Raw genomic sequence first — 26,844 nt, forward strand, 5'->3', positions numbered from 1 at the left:
GCTGCTGGGCTGCCTGGACAACAGCAGAAACTGAGCTATTGAACACCAGTAATGTGCAGCATCCCAATTCCTGCCTCCCAGGCTGGCTGGCGGAAGCCCTGGTAGTGTGCTTTGCCATCCACTGGATCTTTACTGTAAGAATTTTTTAAAACAATGAAAATGGTTCACCTATGTAACCTGTCTGTTTAATGTGATCAGGGTAGTGCTGCTGATTTTTGCAAAGTTAAGGGTAAAGCCTTGCATTGGACCTGGTGGGTTTCTCTGCTATTCTTCAATAACCCTGCGAATCTGGGGGTGTAGAAACACAAGTAACTGCAATATTTTGTTACCCTTCATACAGCTGTGCTTAGTTGTTGACAACATGACTTGGGAGAAAGCAGATGGTTTTGCAGTCCAGAAGTCTGGAATTCATTAGTGGAAATTTTCAGACGTGGGTTATTTTTCTGGAGTTTTTTAAAATTATTTTCTGGCTGAGCTACAAAAAGTCAAAACAAACAGAGCTGAAAATTCATCATGAAGGGTGCTAAAGAGTTTCTTTGCTCTCTTTCACCAAAGAATGATTGGACAGGAAAATCACTTGAAAATTACTTTTTCCTGGTTTGCTTTATTTGTGACAGCAAACCCTTTCCTGAGAAGAGAAGCTGTTAAGTTTCTCTTCCAGTTAAGAGGAGCTGCTCTGGAATTCAGGTTTATTTGTAGAACATCAGCTAAAGCCTGCATTTTGTACTAACCTCAGAAGGGAAAGGGGAGGAGATAGAGAAGTGATGTTAATTTATTCACTGAAGAATTCAAACTGTGCAGTTTTTCCCCTCCAAGGAACTTTTTCTCCTGCTCAGGAACACAAACTGCTCAGCAAATGTTAACCTGTGACATCCTGACTCGAGACAGGAGGGGATTGCTTTGGGTTTGTTTTCTAGTGAGAGCACACTGCAGCATTTCAATACTGCAACGGCCTGGAAGAAGATGAAGGTGGAATTTGTTTGGCAGGAGTGAAAAATTCTTTGCCTGAATAAAAGCAAAGGAGTGCTGAGTCCTCCTGGGGCAGCACCAGCCTGGCTGCTGGTCTGGCAGTGCTCTTGGCCAGGTTCTGCCTTGAGCTCCCTTCTCAGTCTCATACCTATTTCTTCCACTTTGTAGGCTTTTCTTCCATTTCCGCCATCTAGATTTGTTGCTCTAGACTCCCTGTCTTTAGGGGCAAAATGGCATTGTCTCAGCTCCTGGCAGCTTCTTTCTGGAGTTTTTCAAGAGATCCTGTGCTCCAAGGCTGCCCCAGCATCCACCCTTCCCTGCTGTTCTACTTCCCATTATCCTTCAGACAGCAAATATTTCCTGTCTTGTTACACTCCTGTGATGCTGAGCCCTGGGAAAGGCTGGGCTCTGCTCCAGGGCCAACAGCTTTCTGACAAGCACAAGCAACCCCCTAACAAATAATGGGGCTTTGGAGAGCCACCTTTCCATAAGGAAACAGAGGTGGAGGGAGCAATCAGGCATGGGGAACCTCTCCTGCTCAAATATTTCAGCACACGCTGGGGATCTGCTGCAAAGGATGTTTCAACACCAGCTTCTGGAAGCTGTGCTGCTTGTGAATCACGAGGTGGTTTACACACCCCTTAGTCTTGGAAAGCCTTTAAGCCTTAGGTAAATACAGGTTAACAAAAGTTACACTGCCTGGTACTTCAGAAGTGTTAGGTAAACTCTGGAACTGGGGGAATTGGTTGTTAAAAAAAAAAAAAAATTAAAAATGCCTGTTTCTACTTCACATTTTTGGGCCTCTTGGACATCCAAGCTGATTTAAGTGTTACCCTCCCATGCAGACAGGGAAGCAGATTTGGTGTGTCATAGCAGCCTCAGAGCAGAAGTGATGTCATAAGGAAGTTTTGCCCCAATCCAGACAGGATGATGACTCTCTCTGGTTGGACTAAGGACTAGCTAAGCCCCTGGCAGCCCTCCTCTCACATCTAATACGTAGAGAAGGTGCTGCAGCTGTTATTTAACATCTGTGCTCCTCGCACTCAGCCAGTAAACGATGTGACTAAGACACAACGAAATTGGATTTTTTTTTTTTTAAACTGTAATGTGTAATTATGGCAGATGATAATCCAGCGTTTCTTGGAAAAGGGAAAAGTTCCTATGTGGGACTTTCTTAGTGTGACACAGTTCAGGAAGCAAATGACCTTCCACAGAATTCCCTGCAAAAGTAGCAAATTTCTGGTCCTTGGTGCCAAGGATGCTGGTTCTTGTGAACTGACATGCTTCCTGTCGGTTTCCAACATGGAAATTCTTGTTGCAACTCCAGTGGCAGATGCAGGGCAGACTGTGAAGCTGTTTCTTCTGCCTTCTTTTACTGCTGCTTTTGGTAAATGAACTCAGAAGATATGTGATATAAAATACAATGGTTCCTTATTTGAAAATTTTTCATGAATTTATGATATTTTTAGCACATTCAAGTTAAAACTGCATTCATTTAGGTTGCTTAGAAGCAATTTAAATTTTTCATTATAGGTGGATTCATAAATGTGGAGACTAATGTTAAATGTTTCCCATTTAATTCAACACCTATCTGTGTTTGAGTTAATTTAAAATGGAATCAAGCTGTATTATAACAAGATATCCAAGCTTTGAGCCTGGATTGACTGGATTGCATTCAAATCTCCCTTGCAGCAAGGCTGTGCCTGTAGCTGTACAAGCACCAGCTTAAACCATTGCTGTGGTTAGAAGACTTTAGCAAAACTTCTTCTGAAACATGGGCAGAATGTTGTAGGCTGTAAGGACAGAGGAGGCTTGTGACCATTCCAGATCCTGCTGCAGGACCCCGAGGTTACTGCCTGGATGTAGAGTTGATGTCCTGCAACTTGATCATCTGAGAGGGGTGGAGGAGAGCCCAGTGCCTGCAGCTGTACAAATAAGGGATTTAGCTGCTTGGGTTTCAAGTTTGCCAGCCAGTTTTGGTCAACTGAGTTGAAAACTGACTGTCTTTGCTGTCAAAATGTACAGCACAAAAAAAAAAAAGGTCTCAGACTTGAATTGAAATTAGATGTTTTGACTAGGGCAGAATATTTTTTAAGAGTAAATCTCTTCATTTTAAGATGTAACTCAAACACAGAAAACAGAAACGTCTATTCCTATTTAGTTTTCTAGCAACCCCCAGCTCTTGCTTAAATTTTGTCCAAGTTACCATGAGTTAGTATTTTTTCCTCTTTAAATTGCAGAAACAATAGGAAACATTTAAGAAGTACATGTTCAGTTTCAGCACACAGCTCAAAGAAGCACAGTTAAAACTGGAGAATCAAAACCATCATCTTGTCTCCCACTTGTCCAGCTAAAATGATGAGGTAAACTGTAGGTTTACTAAAAGCAGAAAACTCAGTTTTAAAGCAAAACATTGTCCTCAACTTACCCCATCTGGTATGTTCAGACCAAAGTACGCAGAGCCCAATGACAATACCACAGGAACTTCATTTGCCAAAGGCAACTTCGCAGTGCAAGAGCATAAACACCCCCACAGGGATGCCATCCTTTCATGCATCCCATGGGATACTCTAAACATGAAGTTCTAAATCCATTCAGCAACTGGAGCAGTTAGGACTAGATAGAGACCATCTGAGTAAGAGAAACCAAAAGAAGATTTCTAATTTTACTGTAATACAAGTTTCTGTGCTTAATAGAAGAAAACTATACTTAAAACCAAAAAAGGAAAAAAAAGCCCAAAAAAAACCCAGAAAATACATGGAATTTTTACTGGCAGTAAAACAGTGCAATTCATAGCTTGGCTATGAGAGCTGTTTCACTGTGTAGCTGAAGCTGTCAGGACAGATTTACTCTGCAGCCCGAGGGGCAGTGGCAGCAGGGGAGGTGCTGTGGGATGTGCACTTGAGGTGACACCGTGGGGGAGCTGCCATTTCACTGCACAACTTTTCCTCCATTCCAGGCTCACTTAAGGATAACATCCTGCCCACTTGCACAGGTTGTAGAGCACTGTTTCTGTTAATTATCTACTTGTGGCTTCTACTCAGTGGTCTCTATCGCCCTGTTCTGCAGCAATGCTGTGTGTGTAGTAAACAAACAGATGCTCTGCATTTTTTTCAGGTGCTTCCTAATCTCTAGTACAGAGGAACTGCACAAAAACTGAACTGGTTTTGCATATGGCTGGTGATAGAAAAGTTATCTTGGAATCCCCTGTGTGCAATATCTATATTTCTACCAATGTTGGTGTGCCCAAACCTGATTTTGACAATTGATAGGTTATGGCAGATCTAATAAGCCCAAACCCCTGGAAACAGAGATGTAGATGAGACATTAATTGTCAGTGAAAGAAAATGACTGCTTCTATTTAAGCAGAGTTAATGCTATTTTTCTTTGAATAAGCTGCCAAAAGAACAAGATCACAAGCTGTTAGAAAAACAACTTGAAGAAATTGTAGCTGTGATTTGTGTCAAGCTCAGAAGGAGAAATATAGAATCTGTAGGCAAGAGCAGACATCATCAGAATAGCTGTGACTCTGGGACAGAAAATAGCCCACCTGTGGGAAGAGTTTTGTTCAATACTGTATCAGTTGCTAAAAAACAGCATCACATATCTATCACAATTGTTTTTTATTTATTAAAGCTGGGGAATGCCTGATTACCTGTGTTTGGGCTTAAGGTACTATATTTTCACCCTCCTCTAAAATAAAGAGTAGCACTGAAGCTGCAGTGTTAAATACATCAGTCCTAAAAAATTACTGTTGTAGCTTAATCTGGCTCCCCTCATTTATTTATTTTAATCAAAAATGGGAGAAAAGGGAGAAGAGATGGTGTTTAAGTTCCCAGTATGTAGTCAGTCCTTTGAGGCCTATCTCAACTAGAAGGAAGTGATAGGGACAGATTAGGATTTGGGGATAGAGATAGATAAAACAAATAGATTTGAATGTGTGAGGTAAAGCCAGACGCATCTTCTTATATGGGCTGCTTTTAGATACTCAGATGTGTTTTCTTTCAGCCTAGAGCTGCTGATAACTGGAGCTGTCTGGAAGTGCCTCCCATTGCCAGCACCTTTCCTCCCTCCAGCTCATTCCAGCTGCTGCTGTAGCAGCTTCTTGCTGGGCACTGGTGACAGAAACAATGGTAGGGGTGAGACTGGAGAAAATTGGACTGTTACTCAGCTTGGCTTTGGGGAGAGTACAGATATGTGTTCTGCAAAACAACAGGGATTTATTCACAAAATCAGAAGCTTCTTGCCAGAGAGCTCTTTAAAGGGCAACCCAGAGGGCAGCCAGCAGCAAAACCATTTTGTAGCTTCAGAGGTGTTGTTCTCAAGGGCCAGTATAAATCCTTGAAGCACGAAAGTTGTGAAAATGAGAGAAGAATGGAATGAAATTGTTCTTACCAAAATAGCAAGCCAGGTTCATATGCTTAGAAATAAAATTACCCCAGAGCAGTGCAGGAGTTACACCTCACCCTGCTCTGCTCCGTGGTGCTGAGTGAGGCAGAGCAGCTGGGGGAGAGCACAATTATTGCACACGGGGAGAACAGAATTATTGCACACGGGGAGAGCAGAATTATTGCACATGGGGAGAACAGAATTATTGCACACGGGGAGAACAGAATTATTGCACATGGGGAGAACAGAATTATTGCTGCTGCCAGGAGGGCTCCGCAGGAGTTGGGGAAGGAGGTTGAGGCTTTCCTTCAGTGGAGGACAAAGAGGTGATGCTGTGGTTTGTGTGGGGTGTGAAGGAGCTCTTTGGGCCATATGGAGAAGCTGTAGCAGCTTTTTGGTTCTCTGACCAGTTCCTTGCCCAAACACTTTCAGCCAAGCCATGTTCTGTGGAATCACTGGAGAGAATTCTCTTCTTGCACTGCTTTTTTCATCTCTGGATTTTAAGCTTCTCGACTTCTCACATGGGGATGCTTCCTGCAACTGTTGTAAGTAGCTAGCTTTGCTCCCTTCAACCCAATGTAAGCTGAGAGAATCTCAAATTTATGAAAAATAATGAGCAGCTTGATCTGGTCCCCAGAAATGGGGCAGGGGAGGGAAAGTATTTAGTCTGTCGGCATTTCTCACTTTTGACCTGAAGGACCACACAATATGCTGAGAAAACTAATCCAGCACTGAAAGCTGGCTTTCTTGAAAAAAAATCTACAGACTTTTTCAAGAATTTATTTTTCTCTCTGATACTTGCCATCAATTTATTTGCAGCTCCTATTATGAGGAATTTACATCAAAACCTCAGGAAACCACATTTTGCTTTTTAGAGCACAATGCTTTAGATGAATTATTACTAAATGTGCCTTAATGTTTTTTAAAGTATTTAAGATCTAGTTAATTAGCTGGGTTGGTTTTACATTACATATACTCCCCATGACTCTCAGCTGAAAAGCCACCAATGAATTAAATCATGGTTACTTAATCCTCAGTCATAGGTATGATCTTGATTCACATTTATGTGTAACTCCTCCTACCACACATAATTTTTATAATTTCAAAGTCCACTTTTTGATAGTGATAAATGACAATTAACTCTCCCCATTCTCAAATTAAAAGCTGTTAATTACTATTTCATACTTTTAAACTGAAAATACCAATGTCTTAGCCCTACACAGATCCTAGGTGAGCAGCTAGTTGACACCTCCATTGAATTGTCAAAATTGCAAATATTTTTTCCCTCTCTTTTGAACTCTCAGCAGAAGAAAGGTGTTGCTGTTTCCACTTCAAAAGTATTGCTGATTGTTTTCCAAACTTGCTGTGGAGCTGAGATGGATGCAGAGGGTGTCCTGAAGCTCAGCCTGACTGTCTTCATATGCCAGCAAGGTCAGCACTTCATTTTTATGTTTTCTGTTGGTGAAATTCAGCTTCACTGGAGTGACTCCTGGTTAACAACACTCATCATCAGACTGGGAAGAAATCATAGAGATCCAGACCAAGCTGTCAGCCCAAATACTCCTAAGAGCCTTGGTAGGGAATAAGACTGTCCCATTTTGTTAAGATGAAAGTGATGTTGATGAGAGTGTTCAGAATTTGTCCACGTTTTAAATATTTTTTTATTTTTTTATTATACATAAAAAGTGCAGAAGCCTAATTGTGGGGGATGATGATCAGTGTACAATCACTGCTTTTAGGCTCTCAAATTCCTTATTCTGAAGCAAGAAATCTCTAAATAAATAATAGAAAATTATATGTAACTGATAAATATATAATATATAAATATATATTACATAGATATTTATATGTAAAATATAGGTTGAATATATGTATGTTAAATATATGTAATATATAATATAAACTAAAATAACAGATTTCAGTGTTAATATAAGAACTTTTGCTGTGCATTCTATTATGAATGTAGAGACAGGCTACCAGTGATCAGAAAATGTAGCCACTCAAACAGCAGCTCAAAAAGGCAATTTAAAAGGAGTTTTATAACCCAGTCATAATCATGGAAGTTGCTGGAGTTGGAAGGGATTGCCATTTGGTCACCCCTTGTCCTTCACACCACACACAGGTCACTCAGTGGTGACTCACAGGACAGGGTCTATTCCAGTGGTGTCACCAGAGAAAGGGCCATAATCCAGCCTCTGGGAGCTGTTCCATTGCATAACTGCTCCTCCTATTTTTTTTCCTGATATTTATCACAGTTCCTCCCTTTTGCACTTCACATTCACTACTTTTTTCCTGCCCCTGTTTACTAATGAGAGGAATTTGGTCCTTTCACTCCCTGGGACAAGGGAACTTACTGAAACTCCTCACCAGGAAATTCAGTCCCCATGGGTGTCAAGGAACAGAACAAGGTATTCAGAGATGTATCTGGACCTCTTGAGTATGCAAATGCAGTTTTAAGTAGCTGTTCTTAAAATGCTGATGGCTGCTTTTCAGGGAAAATCAAATGCTGTGAGAACTAGTACCTGTATTAGGCTCAGAGGGAGCATAAACATAAATCCCTCCTCTTTCTAGCTACATGCTCCATGATTTTCATTACACCTCACCTTTGCCTATTGGTAACTGAAATTTGCCCAGGCAAATTCCTTGTTACCTGACACTAAAACAGTGTTACAGTGCTCTTCACTCTGTACTGTGTCCTACTTCTATTTTTGATCACTTGTGTAAAGACAGAAATAAAAGTGAAAGATGCAGCTGGGCAAAAATTCCTGATCCTTTGGGTGCTCCTTCAGGTTTGCATTCAGACCTTAGTGGGAAGTTGCACCCCTTGACCTCCTTATTGCTCATCAGTTGTGTGTCTCTTATGACAGGAAAACTGAAACCTTCAATTTGCAAACTCTCTGTCAAAACTGCTCTCATTTGTTTTCGGTTTTTTAATGGTCTCATGGGAAGAGCACTTTTCCCGAGTATGGCAGAATTTCTGGATGCTTATTATGTTGAATACAGTAGGTGATATTTTTGCTTTTAGAGTTTAAGAAGTTCTGAGATGGAAACAGTTTGATCATCTTATCTGAGTACCATAAAATGTGTCCTTCAAGCCAAACAAAACCACCAGTAAAAAAAAATTAGTACTCTCTGATGCACTTCCAAAAAGTCGTGATAAAGCCAAATGGCCTCAGGCAGATGCATCTGGGAAGTGTTGACTGATAAGTTATCAAGGTGATGCATTAACCACTAATTAATGCAGTTCTTCCTAGCAGTTGAATCTCATTTTGTTTAATTTTCTCCCTGGGAATGTCACATGGAAACATGAAATGTCTTGCATGAATGGAATTTGGGGCTCTAACTCGTGATCTTTGGCAATTAGTATGGCAGTGATGTTAAAAAAAAAAAGAGTGTTTTTTTCCTACTGTCTGCATTACTCATTAGTTAAAATGCTCACAAGGAGCAAATAAGTTTTCCTTTATTGTATGTAACTTAATATAAATAAGAATGCTACTTAACACATAGAGCCGCAATTAGGAATGTCCCTCTTCACTCAGGCTGGGCTGGGGGAAACAGCCCGGAGGTGGTGGAGTCCTCATCCCTGGAGGTGTTGAAGAAATGATGGGATGTGACTTTTAGCGCTCTGTTTGACCAGGTGTGAGCGGCCAAAGGCTGCGCTTGGTGACCTGGGAGGGCTTTCCCAAATTTAATGGCTCTGTGACTCCCCGTGCGCGGAGCCCGGCACGGCCGGCCGGGGGGATTCACCGCGGGTCCGCCGGGCTGTGTCCCTCAACCCCGGGCTGTGTGCCCTCCCCGGGCTGTGTCCCTCCCCGGGCTCTGTCCCTTCCCCGGGCTCTGTCCCTCCCCGGGCTGTGTCCCTTCCCCGGGCTCTGTCCCTCCCCGGGCTGTGTCCCACCGGGCTCTGTCCCTTCCCCGGGCTCTGTCTCTTCCCCGGGCTCTGTCTCTTCCCCGGGCTGTGTCCCTCCCCGGGCTGTGTCCCTCCCCGGGCTGTGTCCCACCGGGCTCTGTCTCTTCCCCGGGCTCTGTCTCTTCCCCGGGCTCTGTCTCTTCCCCGGGCTGTGTCCCTCCTCGGGCTGTGTCCCTTCCCTGTGCTCTGTCCCACCGGGCTCTGTCTCTTCCCCGGGCTCTGTCTCTTCCCCGGGCTCTGTCTCTTCCCCGGGCTCTGTCCCTTCCCCGGGCTCTGTCCCTCCCCGGGCTGTGTCCCTTCCCTGGGCTCTGTCCCTCCCCGGGCTGTGTCCCTTCCCTGGGCTGTGTCCCTTCCCCGGGCTCTGTCCCCTCCCCGGGCTGTGTCCCTCCCCCGGGCTGTGTCCCTTCCCCGGGCTCTGTCCCCTCCCCGGGCTGTGTCCCTTCCCTGGGCTGTGTCCCTTCCCCGGGCTCTGTCCCCTCCCCGGGCTGTGTCCCTCCCCCGGGCTGTGTCCCTTCCCCGGGCTCTGTCCCTCCCCGGGCTGTGTCCCTTCCCTGGGCTCTGTCCCTCCCCGGGCTGTGTCCCTTCCCTGGGCTGTGTCCCTTCCCCGGGCTCTGTCCCCTCCCCGGGCTGTGTCCCTCCCCCGGGCTGTGTCCCTTCCCCGGGCTGTGTCCCTTCCCTGGGCTCTGTCCCCTCCCCGGGCTCTGTCCCCTCCCCGGGCTGTGTCCCTTCCCCGGGCTGTGTCCCTTCCCTGTGCCCTGTCCCTCCCCGGCTCTGTCCCCTCCCCGGGCTCTGTCCCTTCCCTGGTCTCTATCCCTTCCCCCGGCTCTGTCCCTCCCTGTGCCCTGTCCCTCCCTGTGCCCTGTCCCTCCCCGGCTCTGTCCCTCCCCGGCTCTGTCCCTCCCCGGGCTCTGTCCCTCCCCGGCTCTGTCCCTCCCCGGCTCTGTCCCTCCCCGGCTCTGCCCCGGGCCGTGTCCCGGCGGGCAGGGGGCGGGCGCGGCCCGGCCCGGCCCCACGAGCGGGGCTATAAGAGCCGCGGGCAGCGGGCCCGGCGCGGCGCCCGCCGCGTTCGCCGGGAGCGGAGGGAGCGAGCGCGGCCACCATGTGCGGTGAGTGCCGGAGCGCGGCCGGCGAGGGACAAGGGCGGCTTTGTCCCCGAGCCCGGCGGTGTCGCGGCTGCGGGTTCGCTCGGGACTGGCCCCGCGGCATCCTTTTGGGGGGTGGGAAGGACAGGCAGCGCCTGGCAGGTGAAGGTGAAGCCCCTCCGCCCGCTCCTTCTCCCGAGGAGAGGCGATCGCCGCTCCGTTCCTCCCTCCCCGAGCCCCCCGTGCCTGGCGGCGTGTCCCCGGGTCTTGGCATGGCAATCGTCCCGTTCCCACCGCCCGGCTGCCCCGAGGGTGCCCGGGGTGCCAGGTACACCTCTGCTCCTGGTCCTGCTGCCGCTGATGCACGGGATGCGCTGGGCTCTGTCTTTCCTGATCCGGGACTAGGGATTGATTAATCGTGACTCACTTCCGAGCTGCAGCGATAAGGGAGAGTTTGTGGTTTTCAAACAAAGGCAGTGAAGGAGCTTAATTTTTAGCTGTTGTGAGTTTATTCACCTCATTTTTTCTAGTAAAAACCATAATTCCTACATCGTGTACACAATTGTTTGGATATGCTTCGGATCAAAGTATGGGCTCAGAAGCTGCTAACGCGATTGTATTTGGTTAAGGAGGAAAGTTTAGTGAAACTTTGCCAATCTGTCCCTGACATCTCCTCTCAGGTCTGATGAAAGCAGAAAAACTTGCACTTGTACTTCTTAGTCGTCATCAACAAAATCTTTTTTGTGGGTTGCAGACTGAAAGTGAGTTGAATTACTTCTCCCAAAATTGTACTTTCTGAATTAGGGATCTTTTCCTTGCCTCCACATCCTTTTTAATTGTAACCTCAGAAAGAGCAAGGAGCTCGAGAATTCTCTTTCACTTGAATGGGGACACGAGGTGATGCTGTTTCAGCTCCTATTGTTTGAGCTCCTACGTGACAGATCACTATCAAAGAGACAAACTCGGTGCCTTCTAAACAAAACCCCTCCAGGTGATAGACCTGGCTCAGTGCTGAGCCACCCTGGAGAATTCACAGCAAGCCCTGAGAATGTAATGGTAATATCAAAGCCTTTGCATGTCTGGACTGTGTATTGATTGGGAAGTGAGGGTGTTAACAGTGTTCAAGGAGTTCAGTAGAACATCTAGTTTGGGGTGGAGAAAATGACTCAGTATGAAATGTCAAAGAGCAGCAGTTCATGAAGGTTAAGTGCTAGTTTTTTTCCCATCAGCATTTAGAATCCTTTTCTGTTACATTTGTTTTAATGAAAGATATCCCTCAGCCTGCTATGCTGATCTCTGTAGGGAGTGTAGGAGTTCTAGAGACTGCAACTAGTACTTTCAAAATTACTTTTTTGTTGTTTTCGTTTTTTCATATCTTTCCAGGTTTAAGTGCTGATAATGGACCCCATTGTGTTTTCTTTGGCTTCAGGTAGCATGTGAAGATTTATAGCCCTTGGTTTATGTTTTGAAAATACACAGGTCATAAATTCCGCTATAGACATGCTTGTAAGGAAGTAAAGTCGAGATGTCATCATGCTCACATGTAAGACAGTATAGCCAAGTATTCAAGCAAAAGTATTCAGGGTTCAGAAAACAGTCAAGATGCACTTAAACTGATGACCTCTTTTAAATCAAGGTTAGTTTCATCAGGATATGAAGCTGAGACTTTTTCAAAGCTAAGTTTCTGGTATCAACAATGTGCTTAGAGGTATCCTTTTATTTTTCAAAAAGTAAATATTTTTTCTCAAACTTCGAGTATAGGCTGCCCCCTTCTTGATTTTGGTGAAGCCTTGCAATTGCAAGAGTTCTTGTGGAATTTTCCCACCAAAAAATACTCAATTTACTTTTCTTCCTTTTGATGCTCTGCTTGTAATCCTGAAAGGTGAAGCTCTAAATTCTTGATATACATGTAAAGGGATTCAGTGTCTTGCTTTCAGTGTCTGCATGTGATTGAAACTGGTTTTAGTAATGTTTTAGCAACCTTCTCTTTCTGTTATTAGTACCTGCTTCTAAAGGTCAGCCATACATGACTGACCTAGTTCATCCTTCTAAGCAAACTGTGATTATGGAAAGATATAAACTAGATTTAACATTCAGATCAAGAGGACAATGTCCTAGTAAGACACTTCTTGGGTGCTTTTCCTGGATTTTATGTTTTTGAGTCTTCTTAAGGAAGCAAGATCTGGAAATGGCATCTAATATCTTGGGGAGGCCATCATAAAGGAACTTGTTAGCATCACAAAATTCTTATCATAAGATGATTCAACTGAGATTTAGTCATACTGGTGTGCTTCCAGAAAGAATTAAGATACAAGGAGTCTTTATCACAAGTAGTTTCTACATGAGTTGAGTAATGTTCTTTAAATGGGGCCAAAATGACTGAGGAGGGGGAAAAAATCGCAAGTGGAATCATGAAACAGAAACTTCCTAGAGAAAGTGTTACTCTCAGTGCTTAGACTAAGACTTATTTTCCTTAACTGGAAAAGTTTATAACATGTTCTTTGAAGTCAGACTGCAGCTATTGTTTTCATTTTAAATGGCCTCTGGTGACTTCTACATCTTCTAATGCACGTGTGTGGAAGTGCAGCTCCAATTCCCTGGAAACAAGGATCTTTTTAACAATTGTAGCACACTGGTAGCATTGTAAGGATGGTCCCAGAGGAAGGTTCTTCCTGGAGCTCTGTGTAGTGAAAGATGCCACATGGAACATACAAGGATGTTGAGGCTTAAATTAATTGTGAAATCTGGCCTAGAAAGTAGAGCTGGATCTGAAACGAGGTGTGGCAATGTTTTGGAATGATGTTGAGAAATTCGTATTGAAGAATGCTGCTTTTGAGGTTCATGGTTAGTGCCAGAGAACGGCAAATATCTGTCTGGAAAAATGATCAACAGGCTCTCAGTCTAAAGTGACTGCTTATAACCAGAGGCATTATTTTTTGAAGCATCCATGAAGAACAGTATTACGCAGTTCAAATTCTCAAATAGCTCCTTAAATGCAACTATTGTCTTAATGTCTCTGTTAATGTTGGATGCGCTAGAAATAATTAGGCTGAGCTCCTCATAAATCTCACTTCTGAAGCAGAAAAGTATTATTCACCCTTTAATCTTTCCAAAATAAATTCAGAAGCAAATGTAATACTCTCTTTGTCTCATCAACAGTATTAATGTCTTATAATCCAGTGGAGTAACCAAATTCACAGTACTATTTATTAGGGAGATTTATTGGTGCATCATTATAACAGCTTCTTCACTATGGCCATTTACAGTTCAAAAGCCTTAATTGAGGGGGAAGAGGGTGTTAAATTTCAAACAAAGGCTTTCTCTATCTAGAACACTTGTCTGAACTGCTTATCTGTAGAGCTCTTCAAGTCTGGATTTTTTTTTTCCTAACTGTAGTCTCCAGTCCTGACTTGTTGCTGGAAGAAACTGTTGAAACAGTGAAATTAGTTGTTTCTGTTTTATCGGGATACAGATTTGCAAGAGTTAATAAAAAGGCCTAACGTATCCATATAAATACCAGAGTCGCAGGAAGAGCAATAGGCATGGAAAAGGAATTAGCTGTGTTTTCCTTTGCAGGTGACTCTTTTATTACACCTTTTCTAAAGATAAAACAACATCCCTTCTAATAAAAAAATGCCTGTGTTCTTAAAAAAAAAAATAGGGTGGAGGAACCAAGCCCAAAACTAAAAAAAAGAAGTCTCTTCTTGGTCGATGCCTGGTCTATTAAAGAGGAGGGGGATCAGGGAGTGAGTTCAGGGTGCCCGGGGGAGCTGACGGGGCTCAGTGCCCGCCTGGCTTTGGGATTGTGCCGTGGCAGCGCAGGGGGAGTGCTCATGTTGTGGCTGACCCTGTTTTGTACCTCCTGTTTCTTTCCTTTTATTGTCCTACCCTATTGACTTCTGCCCTTTCCTCGTGTTTGCTTCTCCATTCTCTTTCTGCTGAAGTGGCTGCTGCATACAGGATTAAGCTGGAGCCTTTCAGAAATAGATGTTGTGCCTCGTACCTACCCATGGGTATTTAAGGCCACGACTTGGATTACAAAAGTCTCCTTGTGTTAGTACTGGTGAATATATTCCTTCTTTGAATGCGTGGATATGTAATAGATCACAATGTTCCCATTTTCAGCTGTGGTTTTCATGAAAAGTAGAGTTTTTTTAACCTCTCCTAACTGTTTAACTCTTGGTGGGTAACATGAGGAGAATGAAACTCACCAGTAAAGTTTGTGTTATGTGTTGAAATTAGGCTTCTGAGTCCTTTATTGTACTTGAATTCTTTCCATTTCAAAATGCATTAGAAGGAGGTGTACTAAACCAGGAGATTGGGTGCTCTTGGGACTTCTCCCTGACACTAGTTTTAAAGACTTTCAAATTGAGTCTGAAGTGATGCAAATTTTTAAAATAACCTCTTTGCTTCTTTTCCCCCCTCCTTCCCCCTTTCTCTTTAAACAGGAATTTTTGCTTATCTAAACTACAGAGTGCCTCGAACTAGGAAGGAAATATATGAAACCCTGATAAAAGGATTACAGAGACTGGAATACAGAGGATATGACTCTGCAGGTATGTTAACCAACTCAACGAATTAATTTTAGCAACCACTAGCTCATTCCATGACTTCTGGGTACTTTCAGTGCCTGGCCTCTTGGATTTTTCTTTCTTTATTCTACAGATTAACAGATCAGAACTAATTAGGCCAATTCTTGGAGTGCTACAGTTTTTCTCAGGACTTAAAATTGGGTGTTTAGCTCTGTAATTAGATGGTTGAGGTTAGTACATGTAAGCAAAACAAACAGGGTGTGGAAAAAGATCTCTATACAGGGCCGTGTAGTTTGTATCAGCCTTTTTTGAGTATGTGAATCACAGTGAAGGATGGGGAAGATTAAACTTGTCTTAATTTTGAGTTGGCTCATTTCATCAGGCAAAATATGTCTGTTGTTAAATACAATTTGAGATGGCTCATGTATGTTTTAATCTGTGCAATGGATATAGACTTGATATGGTTTCATTTGAACATGCACAGGTCTAGCAACAGACTTCAAATTTAAAATTCAAAGGGTAATTTAACAATACTAATTTCAGCGGTGTGTGTATTTTCTCAGCGTTTTCCTCATTCTAATGTATTTCATGCTTTAAATAACACTTATGACTGTGTCCTGTGCTGTAGGAGTGGCAATTGATGGAAATAATAATGAAGATAAAGAAAGATTCATCAAACTGGTTAAGAAAAGAGGAAAAGTAAAGGCCCTGGAAGAAGAGTTGTACAGTAAGTGTTAAAAATGACCCCTTTACTTTGGCCTCCCAGTCAGATACCATCTGCATTTCAGCAGAAAGTCAGACCATAAAATTGCAATTATGATTTTGCATTAGCAATAACATCAATGGGAAATCCAAGCAGCTAAATTTTTTGTGCCCCTCAAATCTGCACTGAAAAAGCAAGCTGATCTTCAGATCTAGCAGTGGGGAATTTCAGTCTATTCTCCCTTTTTTTGGTTGCTCCTTTGTTCAAGACCTGGGTTGTTTGGCTCTTTACTCATGTGATTTCTGTGCTGCATGGCTGAAATGCTGAAACATGCACTCTGACAGAATTTATGACCATTTAAGCAGCTGGCTGTCATCACAATCTGCTTTATGCAGTGCTTCCATCTGTGAAAGGCTGAAGTTGTGTTTTAATACGTTTACATTATAATTTGTAGTAATGGGGTCTGTTAGCCTGTCTGTTAGTATTGGCTAAAAATGCTCATGTCTTGGCAAACAAGGTTTTAATCACAGTAGCTGAACTTTCTGAAGTGTCATGTAAAGAAAGCAAATGGTTAAAAAAAAGCCAAACAGAAGATATCTTTTAAATTTTTTGCCTGTAGGAATTGTCTTTGTGTTTTACTAATAGTGTGTATGTGAGAGAGAGAGAGAGAGGGAGAGAGGCAATATTAATTATTCAGTAAACTGAATTTCTCCTATATAGAACAAGATGACCTGGATTCAAAAACAGATTTTGAAACCCATTTTGGAATTGCTCATACTCGCTGGGCGACCCACGGAGTACCAAGTGCAATAAACAGTCACCCTCAGAGATCAGATAAAAGGAATGGTACGTAATCTCTGCAGCACTTGAACCACACAAATCTGAAATGATTCAATCCACTGAGCACATATGTTCTTAATATTGTTATGGTATCTATTTTTTATAGTAGGGCTAAGCTGTTGTTATTCTATTTAGCTCAGACACTTTTAAAACGAAATAGCCTCTTTTCAGGCTAAAGTAACACTAAAAATTAATGAGATCTGTTCTCTGAAAATTGCAAGCTAATCGAAGTAGAACACTCTTTTTTTGAAAGGTAAGACTGAAAATATGAATGTGTCAATATTGCCTGGTCCAGAAAAGGGAGATTTATTATCATTCTTTACTTGAGATGGCTTGGTACTCTACTAGGTGTAGTTTAGAACCCTCTCAATAATTTGGAACTGCCTTTGTATACTTTCAGAATTTGTAAGATTCTGCTTGCAGTTGCCCGTGTTGTTGTACACTGCAGATCTGAAAGCTATAACAGGTGGTTTCAAGTGTACTTCTAAGCTTTTTTCCCTTGTAATTTTGTGTTCTGAATTAAATATCGTAATTTTTTGTTGCTCATGAATATATATATATTTTTTTTTTCTCTTAGAGTTTGTTGTCATCCATAATGGAATCATCACAAACTATAAGGACCTGAGAAAATTTCTGGTGAGTCTGTGGGAACTCAATTCTAAAACTAGAAAGTGAATACTCCCCCAGACTACCATCAGGTCATTCATGACTTTGGTGGAACATGAATTCAAGTTTCTTGATGTCATCTATAAAAAAGCTGTGTGAAAGGGTCTGCCTAATAACGATACTCAGGAGCTGATGAAGTGCAATATGTCCTTGTAATCCTAAATGCAAACTATTTATGAGCAGAATAGCAGTTTGTGCTGAGATTCTCTGAGAGGGTGTGTGGAGTGGGCTCCCTCCTGTCTCTTTCTGCTTCACAGATGCCAAATATGTCTTACTATGGGTTTTATTCCAGCATTTCCCAAAGAGTATCTGTGACATGATAAGTCCTTATATTTTATCTATAGTGATTTTATATCCACTGGTCCAATGTAGTGTTCTGAGCTCTGACTGAAGTTTCTGGTGGGAGGCAGCTGAGAGGCTCTTCAGTGTTTGTTGTCTGAGGTTGGACACAATTTTTACTCTTCTATATGATATTTCAGGAGAGCAAAGGATATGAATTTGAATCTGAAACAGATACAGAAACAATCCCCAAATTGATCAAATACATGTATGACAATAGAGAGAGCGAAGACACCAGTTTTTCAGCCTTGGTAGAGAGAGTTATTCAACAGTTGGTAAGTGGGAAATTACTTTTTTCCCCTGTACAACAGTATAAGCTACCTGTGGGGTTCCTTAGCATTCTGCCTTAGCATTTATATCCTCTGCAGGAGTTCTTAGAAGGTGATGAAAATAACACTTTTAGGCTTCTAAATAATGCTTAATAGACCAAGAAATGAGATTAAAATTTTGGAGACTTCAAAGGCTTTTCACTGTTAAGTCTTTAAATTGCAGTAGCAGCAGGTTTTGTTTGTTGAGTTTTTTGTCTTGTTTTGTTTTTAGCAAGAAGTTAACACAGCTTTTTAATGAAGCTGTTTAATTTTAAAAAGTAATAAGAGCCTCTGGGGATTCAAATCTCTCATAAATGGCAGAGTGTTCCTAAAGGTTATTCTGATCGTGTTGAAACACTGCTGTGATTCAAGTTTGGCCAATGCCTTGGCTTTCCTATTTGGAAATAGATCTAACGAGCTGGACGGGTTTCCAAACTGTGAAGTGGGAATCTACTGTTACTCAGTATGTGAATGCTTAAAAACTTTGATAGATGCATTGCAAACTTGGAGAAAGCTGGCTTTGTTTCCTCCCCCAGTCTCCGGGCAGATGTTTTCCCTCCCCTTCCTGCAGTTTCTGACTCTCTTTTCACCTCCCGTCTCCTCTTTAAAGCAGCTCTGTAGGATTCCGTGGAGGAGGCTGGAATCCACACCAAGGCAAGGCTTGTGTGGGTCAAGGAGCAGCCCCAGAGCTGAGGGGAAGGGAGGCTTCACCTGACCCCAGAACAGGGGAGAGCTCTGAGTGGAGCCCTGGGGAGGAGGGAATGTCACCATCTCTGTCCTGCTGGCAGGGTGGGGGGCCTTGGCTCCTGCTTTGGGAATCCTCCTCCAGGAGTTTGCCATCTGTTTCTGGTCTTTTGTTTGTTTGGTTGGGGTTTTTTTTTGTTTGTTTTTTTTTTTTCCTGGTGGATTTTTAATTTTTTTTTTTTTTAATACATTAATGAGAACTTGCTGCTTGAACTAGAAACAGTAACTCCAGGTTTTTAGTTGAAACTGCATGGTAATGCACTACAAGCAAAATTCTGATTGACCGTCTTACAGAAAGTAAATGTCTAACAATCTTCATGTTGATTATGAGTACCATCTCTGACAGTTTTATAGCATTTGGATTCAAGTTTATTGTTTTTATTTATAAAGAGAGGCTAAGTGCTCACTTCCTGGTCTTTTAGCCATTGCACCTTTGGTGTGCATGTCAGCTTGCTCTGCTCCATGGCCAATTCCTTTAAAGGTGCAGTCAGCCCTCCAGGAAGAGACTCCTGATAGCAGCTCCTTAGTGCCCCTTCAGAGAGGGGCCCCAGTTTAATGAGATGCAACTATTTGAGATAAGTTGTTTAGGATCTTTTTTTTTTCTCCTTTGTATTCATGGTTTCCAGGAAGGTGCTTTTGCACTGGTTTTCAAGAGCATCCATTACCCAGGTGAAGCTGTTGCTACCAGGTTAGTAAAAGTCCATTTTATACATAATGCATGCTTTTTATTAGGTTAAAAAAAAAGCCAGCCTCTTAGAGATACTAAAATATTGATGCTTAAAGTGCTTAATTAACCAAAATCAGTGCATCAATAAAGAGCCTCAGTGTATCTTGTGTTTCTAAATTTGTATTAAGAGCATGCTAACACTTTTTGTATATCAAAAAGGGGCGAGGAAAGGGATATGGTTCAGTTTTAGCTCCCATTGAGTAAAGATTGAGATAAGTACACTAATGTTGGCTGAAAGACCATCACAGTAACAGGTTATACAAATAGTGTTCTATAGCTGTCATAGCATTTATGGTGTCTTTCTGTGTTAAGTTCTACTTTTATTTATGACTTGAAAAACAACTTTCAGGAAATGTAAAGATATTAAAATAGCAACTGACATAGCAAGTGATTAAAATAGCAAGTGATGGGAATAAAGACTGTTTTATATTACAACCCAAAAGCCCATTGCTTCGGTGGTCTAAAATAAGACTATATTAAAATTTTGAAAAAGCCAGCTGTACCATCACTCCAACTGGAGAACATCTTCTGAAATGAACTATTCTATATGTGGTTCAGATTTGGGTTTTTAGGGCTGAGGGATTTAAGAGAAGCTAATCTTGTAATCTGAGTGTGACTTGTTCTTTTATTTCTGTGATGATTTTTTTTAATAAGGTCTTCAGTGACATGTAACCCATTTAATTTAAAAATTGTCTTAATATTCTACAGTTTCAGAGGTACAGTAGGGATGGTTGATGTTTCTGACTTTGAGAGGCTAAAGAGTGTAACAGTACTTCAATTCTAAAGAGTACGGGAGCTTACTGTTGTCTCACTTTAGAGGCAAAGTAAGCTTTGGTTCAAATTGGTCTCTGTACTAAGATGTTTTCTGATTACTAGAAAGAAAACAGCTGGTTCATATACATTTTCCTCTGCCTGGATATAGTTTACAGGTAAAGAATCACCAAGGCATGTAGTAATTACTTATTTAATAATATTTGGTGAATTTTACAGAAGAACAAATTTAATAGAACTCCTGCCATGTAATGGCCTTAGGATCATGGTTGAAGGAGGCTGTTCCTATTTAGGAGGCTAGATGGGATATTGTCTTTTCAGTTTCACCAATGTCTGGTAACTTCTTTGCATGCACATTTCTCTTTACAAACTTGAGTGTTTTCCTTTCTCTAGGAGAGGGAGTCCTTTGCTCATTGGGGTTAGGAGCAAGTACAAGCTCTCAACTGAACAGATTCCAGTTTTGTATAGAACATGTAAGTTGATAAATCAAAATACATTATTTTTAAGAACTAAAATTACCATCACTTTATGACTAGAAATTAGGTTAATTGGTTTTTGTACCATAAAGCTACCAGCTGATGCCCCAAATAGCTTCTTGGCTGGGGAAATTTTTATACACTGAATGTGTAGTTCGTGTGAAAGTCCCATGCCCCAACCTATTTCTGTAACTGTGGTACCCTAAAGCTGTGTAGTCTGTAATCTTAACTGAACAGAATGGGTTTGCATTTAAAATGTCTCATTTCTTTAATAGGCAACATTGAGAACGTGAAGAACATCTGCAACTCCCAAATGAAAAGACTGGACAGCTCAACCTGCCTTCATGCTGTTGGGGATAAGGCAGTAGAATTCTTCTTTGCTTCAGATGCAAGGTAGTAAAAGTACTTCAATTTTGCTGAAAATACTGGTTTTTGGTTTTTTGGGGTTTTTTTTTTGTTTTTTTAATAAGTGAGATAGTTCTGGAAATTTAAGCTGCCTTGACCTTCACAAGTGCAATATCTGCCAGCTGCTGACCTCTATGTGAAATACATCCAGTGTAAAAAAGTAATTTGGGTACAAATGGGCACTCATCAGCTGAGCATTTGGGCAGACTATAGGTTAGTCGGGGTTGTGATATTTTCAATACAGATACTGGAGGAGGAAAATAGAGGTGTAGTTCCAAGCTGGGCAGGAACCTGGACATCAGGCACACATTTATCTTGGGAAAAAGAGTGGAACCTTAGCGGGATCCATCAAGGCCACTGGGAAGCATCTTCAGACCAGCAGGAATGGATGCAGTGGTTGCTGAGCCTCCTGCTGTGGGTTGCTGTGAGGGTGCAGGAGGAGCAGCAGATGGAGCCATTGCCTTTAGGATGGCTCTGGCTGCAGTTCTGCCCAAAAGGAAGAGAGGCAGGGCTGGAAGTGCTCGTAGCGTATTTAATTGCTTTGTTATTACCAACTCTGATGTGTCAGGTTTGTCTTGCTTCTGTTTTTTTCTCTGTAGTGCTATCATTGAGCACACCAACAGAGTGATTTTCTTAGAAGATGATGACATTGCAGCTGTAACTGATGGGAAGCTCTCGATTCACCGTCTGGAGCGTTCAGCTAGTGATGATCCTTCCCGGGCCATCCAGACCTTGCAGATGGAATTGCAGCAAATCATGAAGGGTGGGTTGAAACATCTGTAAATTAGTATCATCAAAATGGATAGTTACTGTTTGTGTAGTAGATGAAGCAGAAAACTGTTAATTTGTTGTGACAATTACCTTATATGCAAACCGTTTGTACTGGGAGCTGACAATTCCAAGTTTTGAGACCAAGAGAGAATGGGCAGCCTGGGACCCTATCCATTTTAGCCTTGGAAAAGTCATAGATACTTCTATTCATTGCAGTATCTAGTGAAAATGTAACTAATGTTAACATGTTGTAGTTGTTGGCAAAGTTTGACTATAAATTAAGAATTGAAGGGGAGCACAGATGTTTCCTTATGAAGGAATTTATTTACCTTGTCAGTACTGGGAAATGGAACCTACCAGATAAAGTGACCTATCCATCCTTCTTTTCTTCTTGCTTATTCTAAGCTTTTATTTAGGCTAACACAGTCAAGTTAGTCTTAAAAGGTCTCTTGGTAACTGGAATAGATGTAAAGTAACAAACCTAAGTATTGTCATGTCATGTTTTTATACAGGTAACTTCAGTGCCTTCATGCAAAAGGAAATCTTTGAACAACCGGAATCAGTTGTCAACACAATGAGAGGCAGGGTGAATTTTGAGAGCAGCACAGGTAAAGGAGAACAGCCTTTCAAACTTCACTAAGTTTGAAATTTGTAAATATGCTATCTAGAAAATCAAAACCACCGTTGTATATTTATTTGTTTGCAGTTCTGCTGGGGGGACTGAAGGATCATCTGAAAGAAATCAGAAGATGCCGAAGACTGATCATTATTGGCTGTGGGACCAGTTACCACGCTGCAGTGGCTGTATGTTCCCAGCCTTGGTCGAAATGCATTTATAACTTAATTGCTGGGCTTTCAGACAACAGCTTTTCATCTGCTTTTTCTTCTATCTCAGACTTTGTCTTTCATTGAGGGGTCTCACCCTTTTATTTAGCTTTACTTATTGCCACATTCTTTATTAATGCTCCAATGCCATTAATTACCATGCTAGAAATTAACTTTTTCCACCTTGGTTTTAAAGTTCTGGTAAGCTGTACTTACCAGCTTTTCTAATAAGAATTCATTTAGATTTTCTCTGACCTGTAGAATGTCCAAATGTTAGTGGATGGCAATATTAACAAATATTGTGTTCTGCTTGAATACAGACTCGACAAGTCCTGGAAGAATTAACTGAATTACCAGTGATGGTGGAACTTGCCAGTGACTTCCTGGATAGAAACACACCTGTATTCAGGGATGATGTGTGCTTTTTTATAAGCCAGTCAGGTGAGCTGCATTTGCTGTTGAGTGAGCACTCTAAGATTGCTCTCCATTGCACTTTGCATCATGTAAGCGTGGGTACAGTTATCTAGAACACACTTGTGTAGGCTTTGATGCTTTTCAGGAATCATTACTATCTCTGCCAACCTGAAGTGAAGGTGTGAATGTTTTCCAGGTGAAACTGCAGATACACTCATGGCCTTGAGGTATTGTAAAGAACGCCGTGCTCTGACAGTCGGCATCACAAACACAGTTGGAAGTTCAATATCCAGGGAGACTGACTGTGGTGTGCACATCAATGCAGGGCCTGAAATTGGTGTGGCAAGCACAAAGGTAACTGCTGTTCAGTGTTTGGCTTTCACCCTTCAGCCCTGTGGAATACAACTCAAATTTTAATTGCAGCACTTCAACCTGAGATCATATTCACTCTCTGCAGAATTAGCTGCTAAATGGTTTTGTTTTGTCTGCAGGCCTATACCAGCCAATTCGTGTCTCTTGTAATGTTCGGCCTAATGATGTCTGAGGACAGAATTTCCTTGCAGAAAAGGAGACAGGAAATCATAAGTGGACTAAAATCATTGCCAGGTATATTGATATTTTGGGTTTGAGGAGGCATAGGGGATGTTTGCAGTGTAAAATACTACTCAGGGATATTTCTTTTTCATTTAAGTTTCACTCTCCCCCTCATCCTGAAAGGCAGACAATATGAGAAAAATGGACTGTTCATTTCTCCACTGTTTGCCAATTTTAAAAGTGCCCTTCCAAGAAACTTGGCAGGAAGATTGGAAATTTCACGGGGTGGGTTTTCTAATTAAAATAAGGTAGTTTTGTATGAGAAATATTACTTGATCTCCTACATTCATGATTTGAAATTTTTAAAACCTCCCACTTTAAATCAGGACAGATAAAATGAAACTAATTCAAGGTGATTTTCAAATGGAAATTTAACAACTTCCTTTAGAAATTCAAATGTGATTTATGAACACTGTTTAAACCAATAGTTGTTTTAAATTTATTACTGTAAGTAAGGCTGGAGAAAATATCCTTAAACTGCAGTCAAAGTTGCTAAGTTAATGGTTGAATTACATTAAGTGTATTTGTCCTATTCGATAATTAGAACATTCTGTACATTCTGTTCATTCAGTACAAATGAACTATTTTTTCCAGTTAAAAAAATCAATTTTTGTTTTTCTGTACCTCAATAGAAATGATTAAAGAAGTCTTGTCCTTGGATGAGAAGATACATGATTTGGCTCTTGAACTGTACAAACAGAGATCATTGCTGGTTATGGGCCGTGGGTATAATTACGCCACATGTCTGGAAGGAGCTTTGGTAGGAACTTCTCAATATTCTTTGATATTATTTAAAATAATATTTTGTGGATTCTGCAAAATAGGTTATTTCTATTATTTCATTACAATTTAATTCTACTGCAATAAAACTATTTATAACTAGAAGTATTTAAACATACACATAAGGTGAACCTGGATGTGATACCACTTTCTTGTTTCTTTCACATAATAAACACGGTGTTTAATTAGTCTATTTAAAATCAGGAAACTAGCAATTTAAGTTGCTGACCCATTTGAAAACATCAGAAACAGTGTGCTGATGTTGAGAAGAGATGCTCATGCATGAAACTCATTAATTATGTTATGAACACTGGTAAAATGGACACATACCCATCACTCAGAGGAGTTTGGTGTGTTAAAGGTAGACTGCAGTAGCCAAGGTTGTGCTGGGTGTTTGGTTCCTAAAATTCCTTGTTGGTTACTCCATGTGCATGGGCGAGCTCTGCTGCTGGCCACAGCCTGCTACAAACCCCAGCAGCCACCCGTGTGCTTTCACTAATGCTTGATGCTGGGTACATGAATTTAAGTGGCAGCGGTACAGTCTGGGTGTTTTGATTTTTGTGGCTCTTGTTTCTCAGCTGATTTAGTAATAATTTGAGGCTTTTTTTTTTTTTCCTAGAAAATAAAAGAAATCACCTATATGCACTCAGAAGGTATCTTGGCTGGTGAGCTGAAACATGGGCCTTTGGCCCTAATAGATAAACAAATGCCTGTTATCATGGTGATCATGAAGGATCCTTGTTTCACCAAGTGCCAGAATGCTCTGCAACAGATCACTGCTCGGCAGGTAGTGTTCAACTAATTAACTTCTCCTGTGTCATAGGAAAAGAGATTGTGCCCACTGCACTGCTGCTGACTGTGCACCTGGAAAGGGATGTACTGCTGATTATTGTTAATTATTAAGTTATAAATAAGATGCTACATCTGCATTGAAGGTTTTTATTACAGGTTAATATCAGCAGTGAAAACTGCTTTCAGATGGCTTGTTTGTTTTGGGGTTTTTTTGTTTTGAAGCAAATGGAATAATGTTAAATCTCTACAGGGTGAAAACATTCAAATCTTACAATATAGGGAAAGTCAAGAGTCATTATGCAAGACTGGCATTGCCTTTGTTAGCTACTTGAATGTCTTCAAACACATACAGGCATGCTGTGAACAATATTTCAAAGCAATTCTAGGCTAGCTCTTCACTTAACAATGCAAAAATTTATTTTCAGGGTCGCCCAATCATTCTGTGTTCTAAAGAAGATACTGAAAGCTCAAAATTTGCCTACAAAACTATTGAGCTGCCTCATACAGTTGACTGCCTTCAAGGAGTGTTGAGTGTCATTCCTCTACAGTTACTTTCATTTCACCTGGCTGTTCTCAGAGGATATGATGTAAGTGTTTTCTATATTTAACACTTGTTTTAGTGCAGTTTTGAATTTCCTTCTACCAGTATAAATTGACAGACACAGTTATATGGCATATCTAAGATTTACTAGCTATGAAAACAGCTAGTGAATCTCATAGTGAGTGTGCTTATAGAGGTGACATTTCAGTGCCAATTCTTCCATTTTGTCTTTTTCAATTAGTATCCTTCTAAAAAATTGCAAAGCTCTTTAGCTGTTTGGTTAGTTAAGAGTGCAAATGGGACTTTTCCAGGGAACCTAATCTTGAAATGCGATATTGTACTTTAACTTAAAATAGGTCAGTGCTTTGTACACCTTGGTTTGTTGATGTGTCAGTTTGACAATGATGACTGCTTTGGAAAGGTATCCTATGCAAAACGAATATGTTTTTGTTAGGAGGGTTTTGGAAGCACAGATGAATTCAGCTGCAAGTCATTACCTGCAGATCAATAGCCTGCTGTGTGTGTTAATGTGTATAGAATCAAACAGAACTCATTAGGAAGTCAGAAAAATCACACTGAAGGAACTTTCAAATGCAGAATGCCAGTATTACTCTGTCATACTGAAAGACTGTCTCTTCATTCCAGGTGGACTTTCCAAGAAATTTGGCCAAATCTGTTACTGTAGAGTGACAGCCAAGAACAGCTGATGTCTTTGTCACCAGACCTCTGAGTTATACTTGTATAATGTGTTGTTCTGAATTGATAGGTAAATGTTTTTTCTAAAGAGAATGATAGTGCTAACTGGAAAGTGTCAGAAGGATTTATCTTGCAGCTTTAAAAGCTTTTGATGTGCCTTGTACCCAAGTGCTTTTGCTCCCACCAAATACTCCTCTAAGTCCTGAAATTACCAAAGAAGATAAAAGTTGTTTACACATGGTATACTGAATGAACTTTTTTACTGTGCAATATATATATATATATACAGCTCTCTCCAGAGTAACTGTGAACATTTTTTTAGCCCACACTACATAACTAGTTTCAAAGATATAGTATTTATAAGTACAATTTGTATAGCTTTTTTAAGTTATTTTTTTAGTACATTGCTTATCTGTAACATTGGTAATGCTCAGAATGTAAACACTGAGCGTGTTGATACTTCTGTACAGTTATTAGGGATTTTCCTCCTTCAGCCTCAAACTGGAAATTTGTTGTCCCCTCTTCTTTCCCAGCTTCCCTTCCCCCATTGAATCTGTGTTTCATATTTAA

General features: G+C 41.4%; 1 protein-coding gene across 1 annotated transcript; it reads left to right on the forward strand.

Annotated features, from left to right (window-relative positions):
- Nucleotides 1-10,307: 10,307 nt before the first annotated feature.
- On the forward strand, nt 10,308-26,696 carry GFPT2 (glutamine--fructose-6-phosphate transaminase 2). The gene is made up of 19 exons (XM_021552154.3): nt 10,308-10,374; nt 14,799-14,906; nt 15,511-15,609; nt 16,306-16,431; nt 17,003-17,061; nt 17,571-17,705; nt 19,109-19,170; nt 20,374-20,453; nt 20,732-20,849; nt 21,461-21,624; nt 22,145-22,240; nt 22,339-22,436; nt 22,778-22,898; nt 23,068-23,225; nt 23,363-23,477; nt 24,098-24,225; nt 24,865-25,032; nt 25,463-25,624; nt 26,224-26,696. Exons 1-19 carry the CDS (start codon nt 10,368-10,370, stop codon nt 26,266-26,268), a joined length of 2,049 nt encoding a protein of 682 aa, XP_021407829.1. The 5' UTR covers nt 10,308-10,367; the 3' UTR covers nt 26,269-26,696.
- The last annotated feature ends 148 nt before the right edge of the window (nt 26,697-26,844 follow it).

This window comes from Lonchura striata, chromosome 15 (genome assembly GCF_046129695.1).
Source record: "Lonchura striata isolate bLonStr1 chromosome 15, bLonStr1.mat, whole genome shotgun sequence".
In the NCBI taxonomy this organism is placed as follows: Eukaryota; Metazoa; Chordata; class Aves; order Passeriformes; family Estrildidae; genus Lonchura; species Lonchura striata.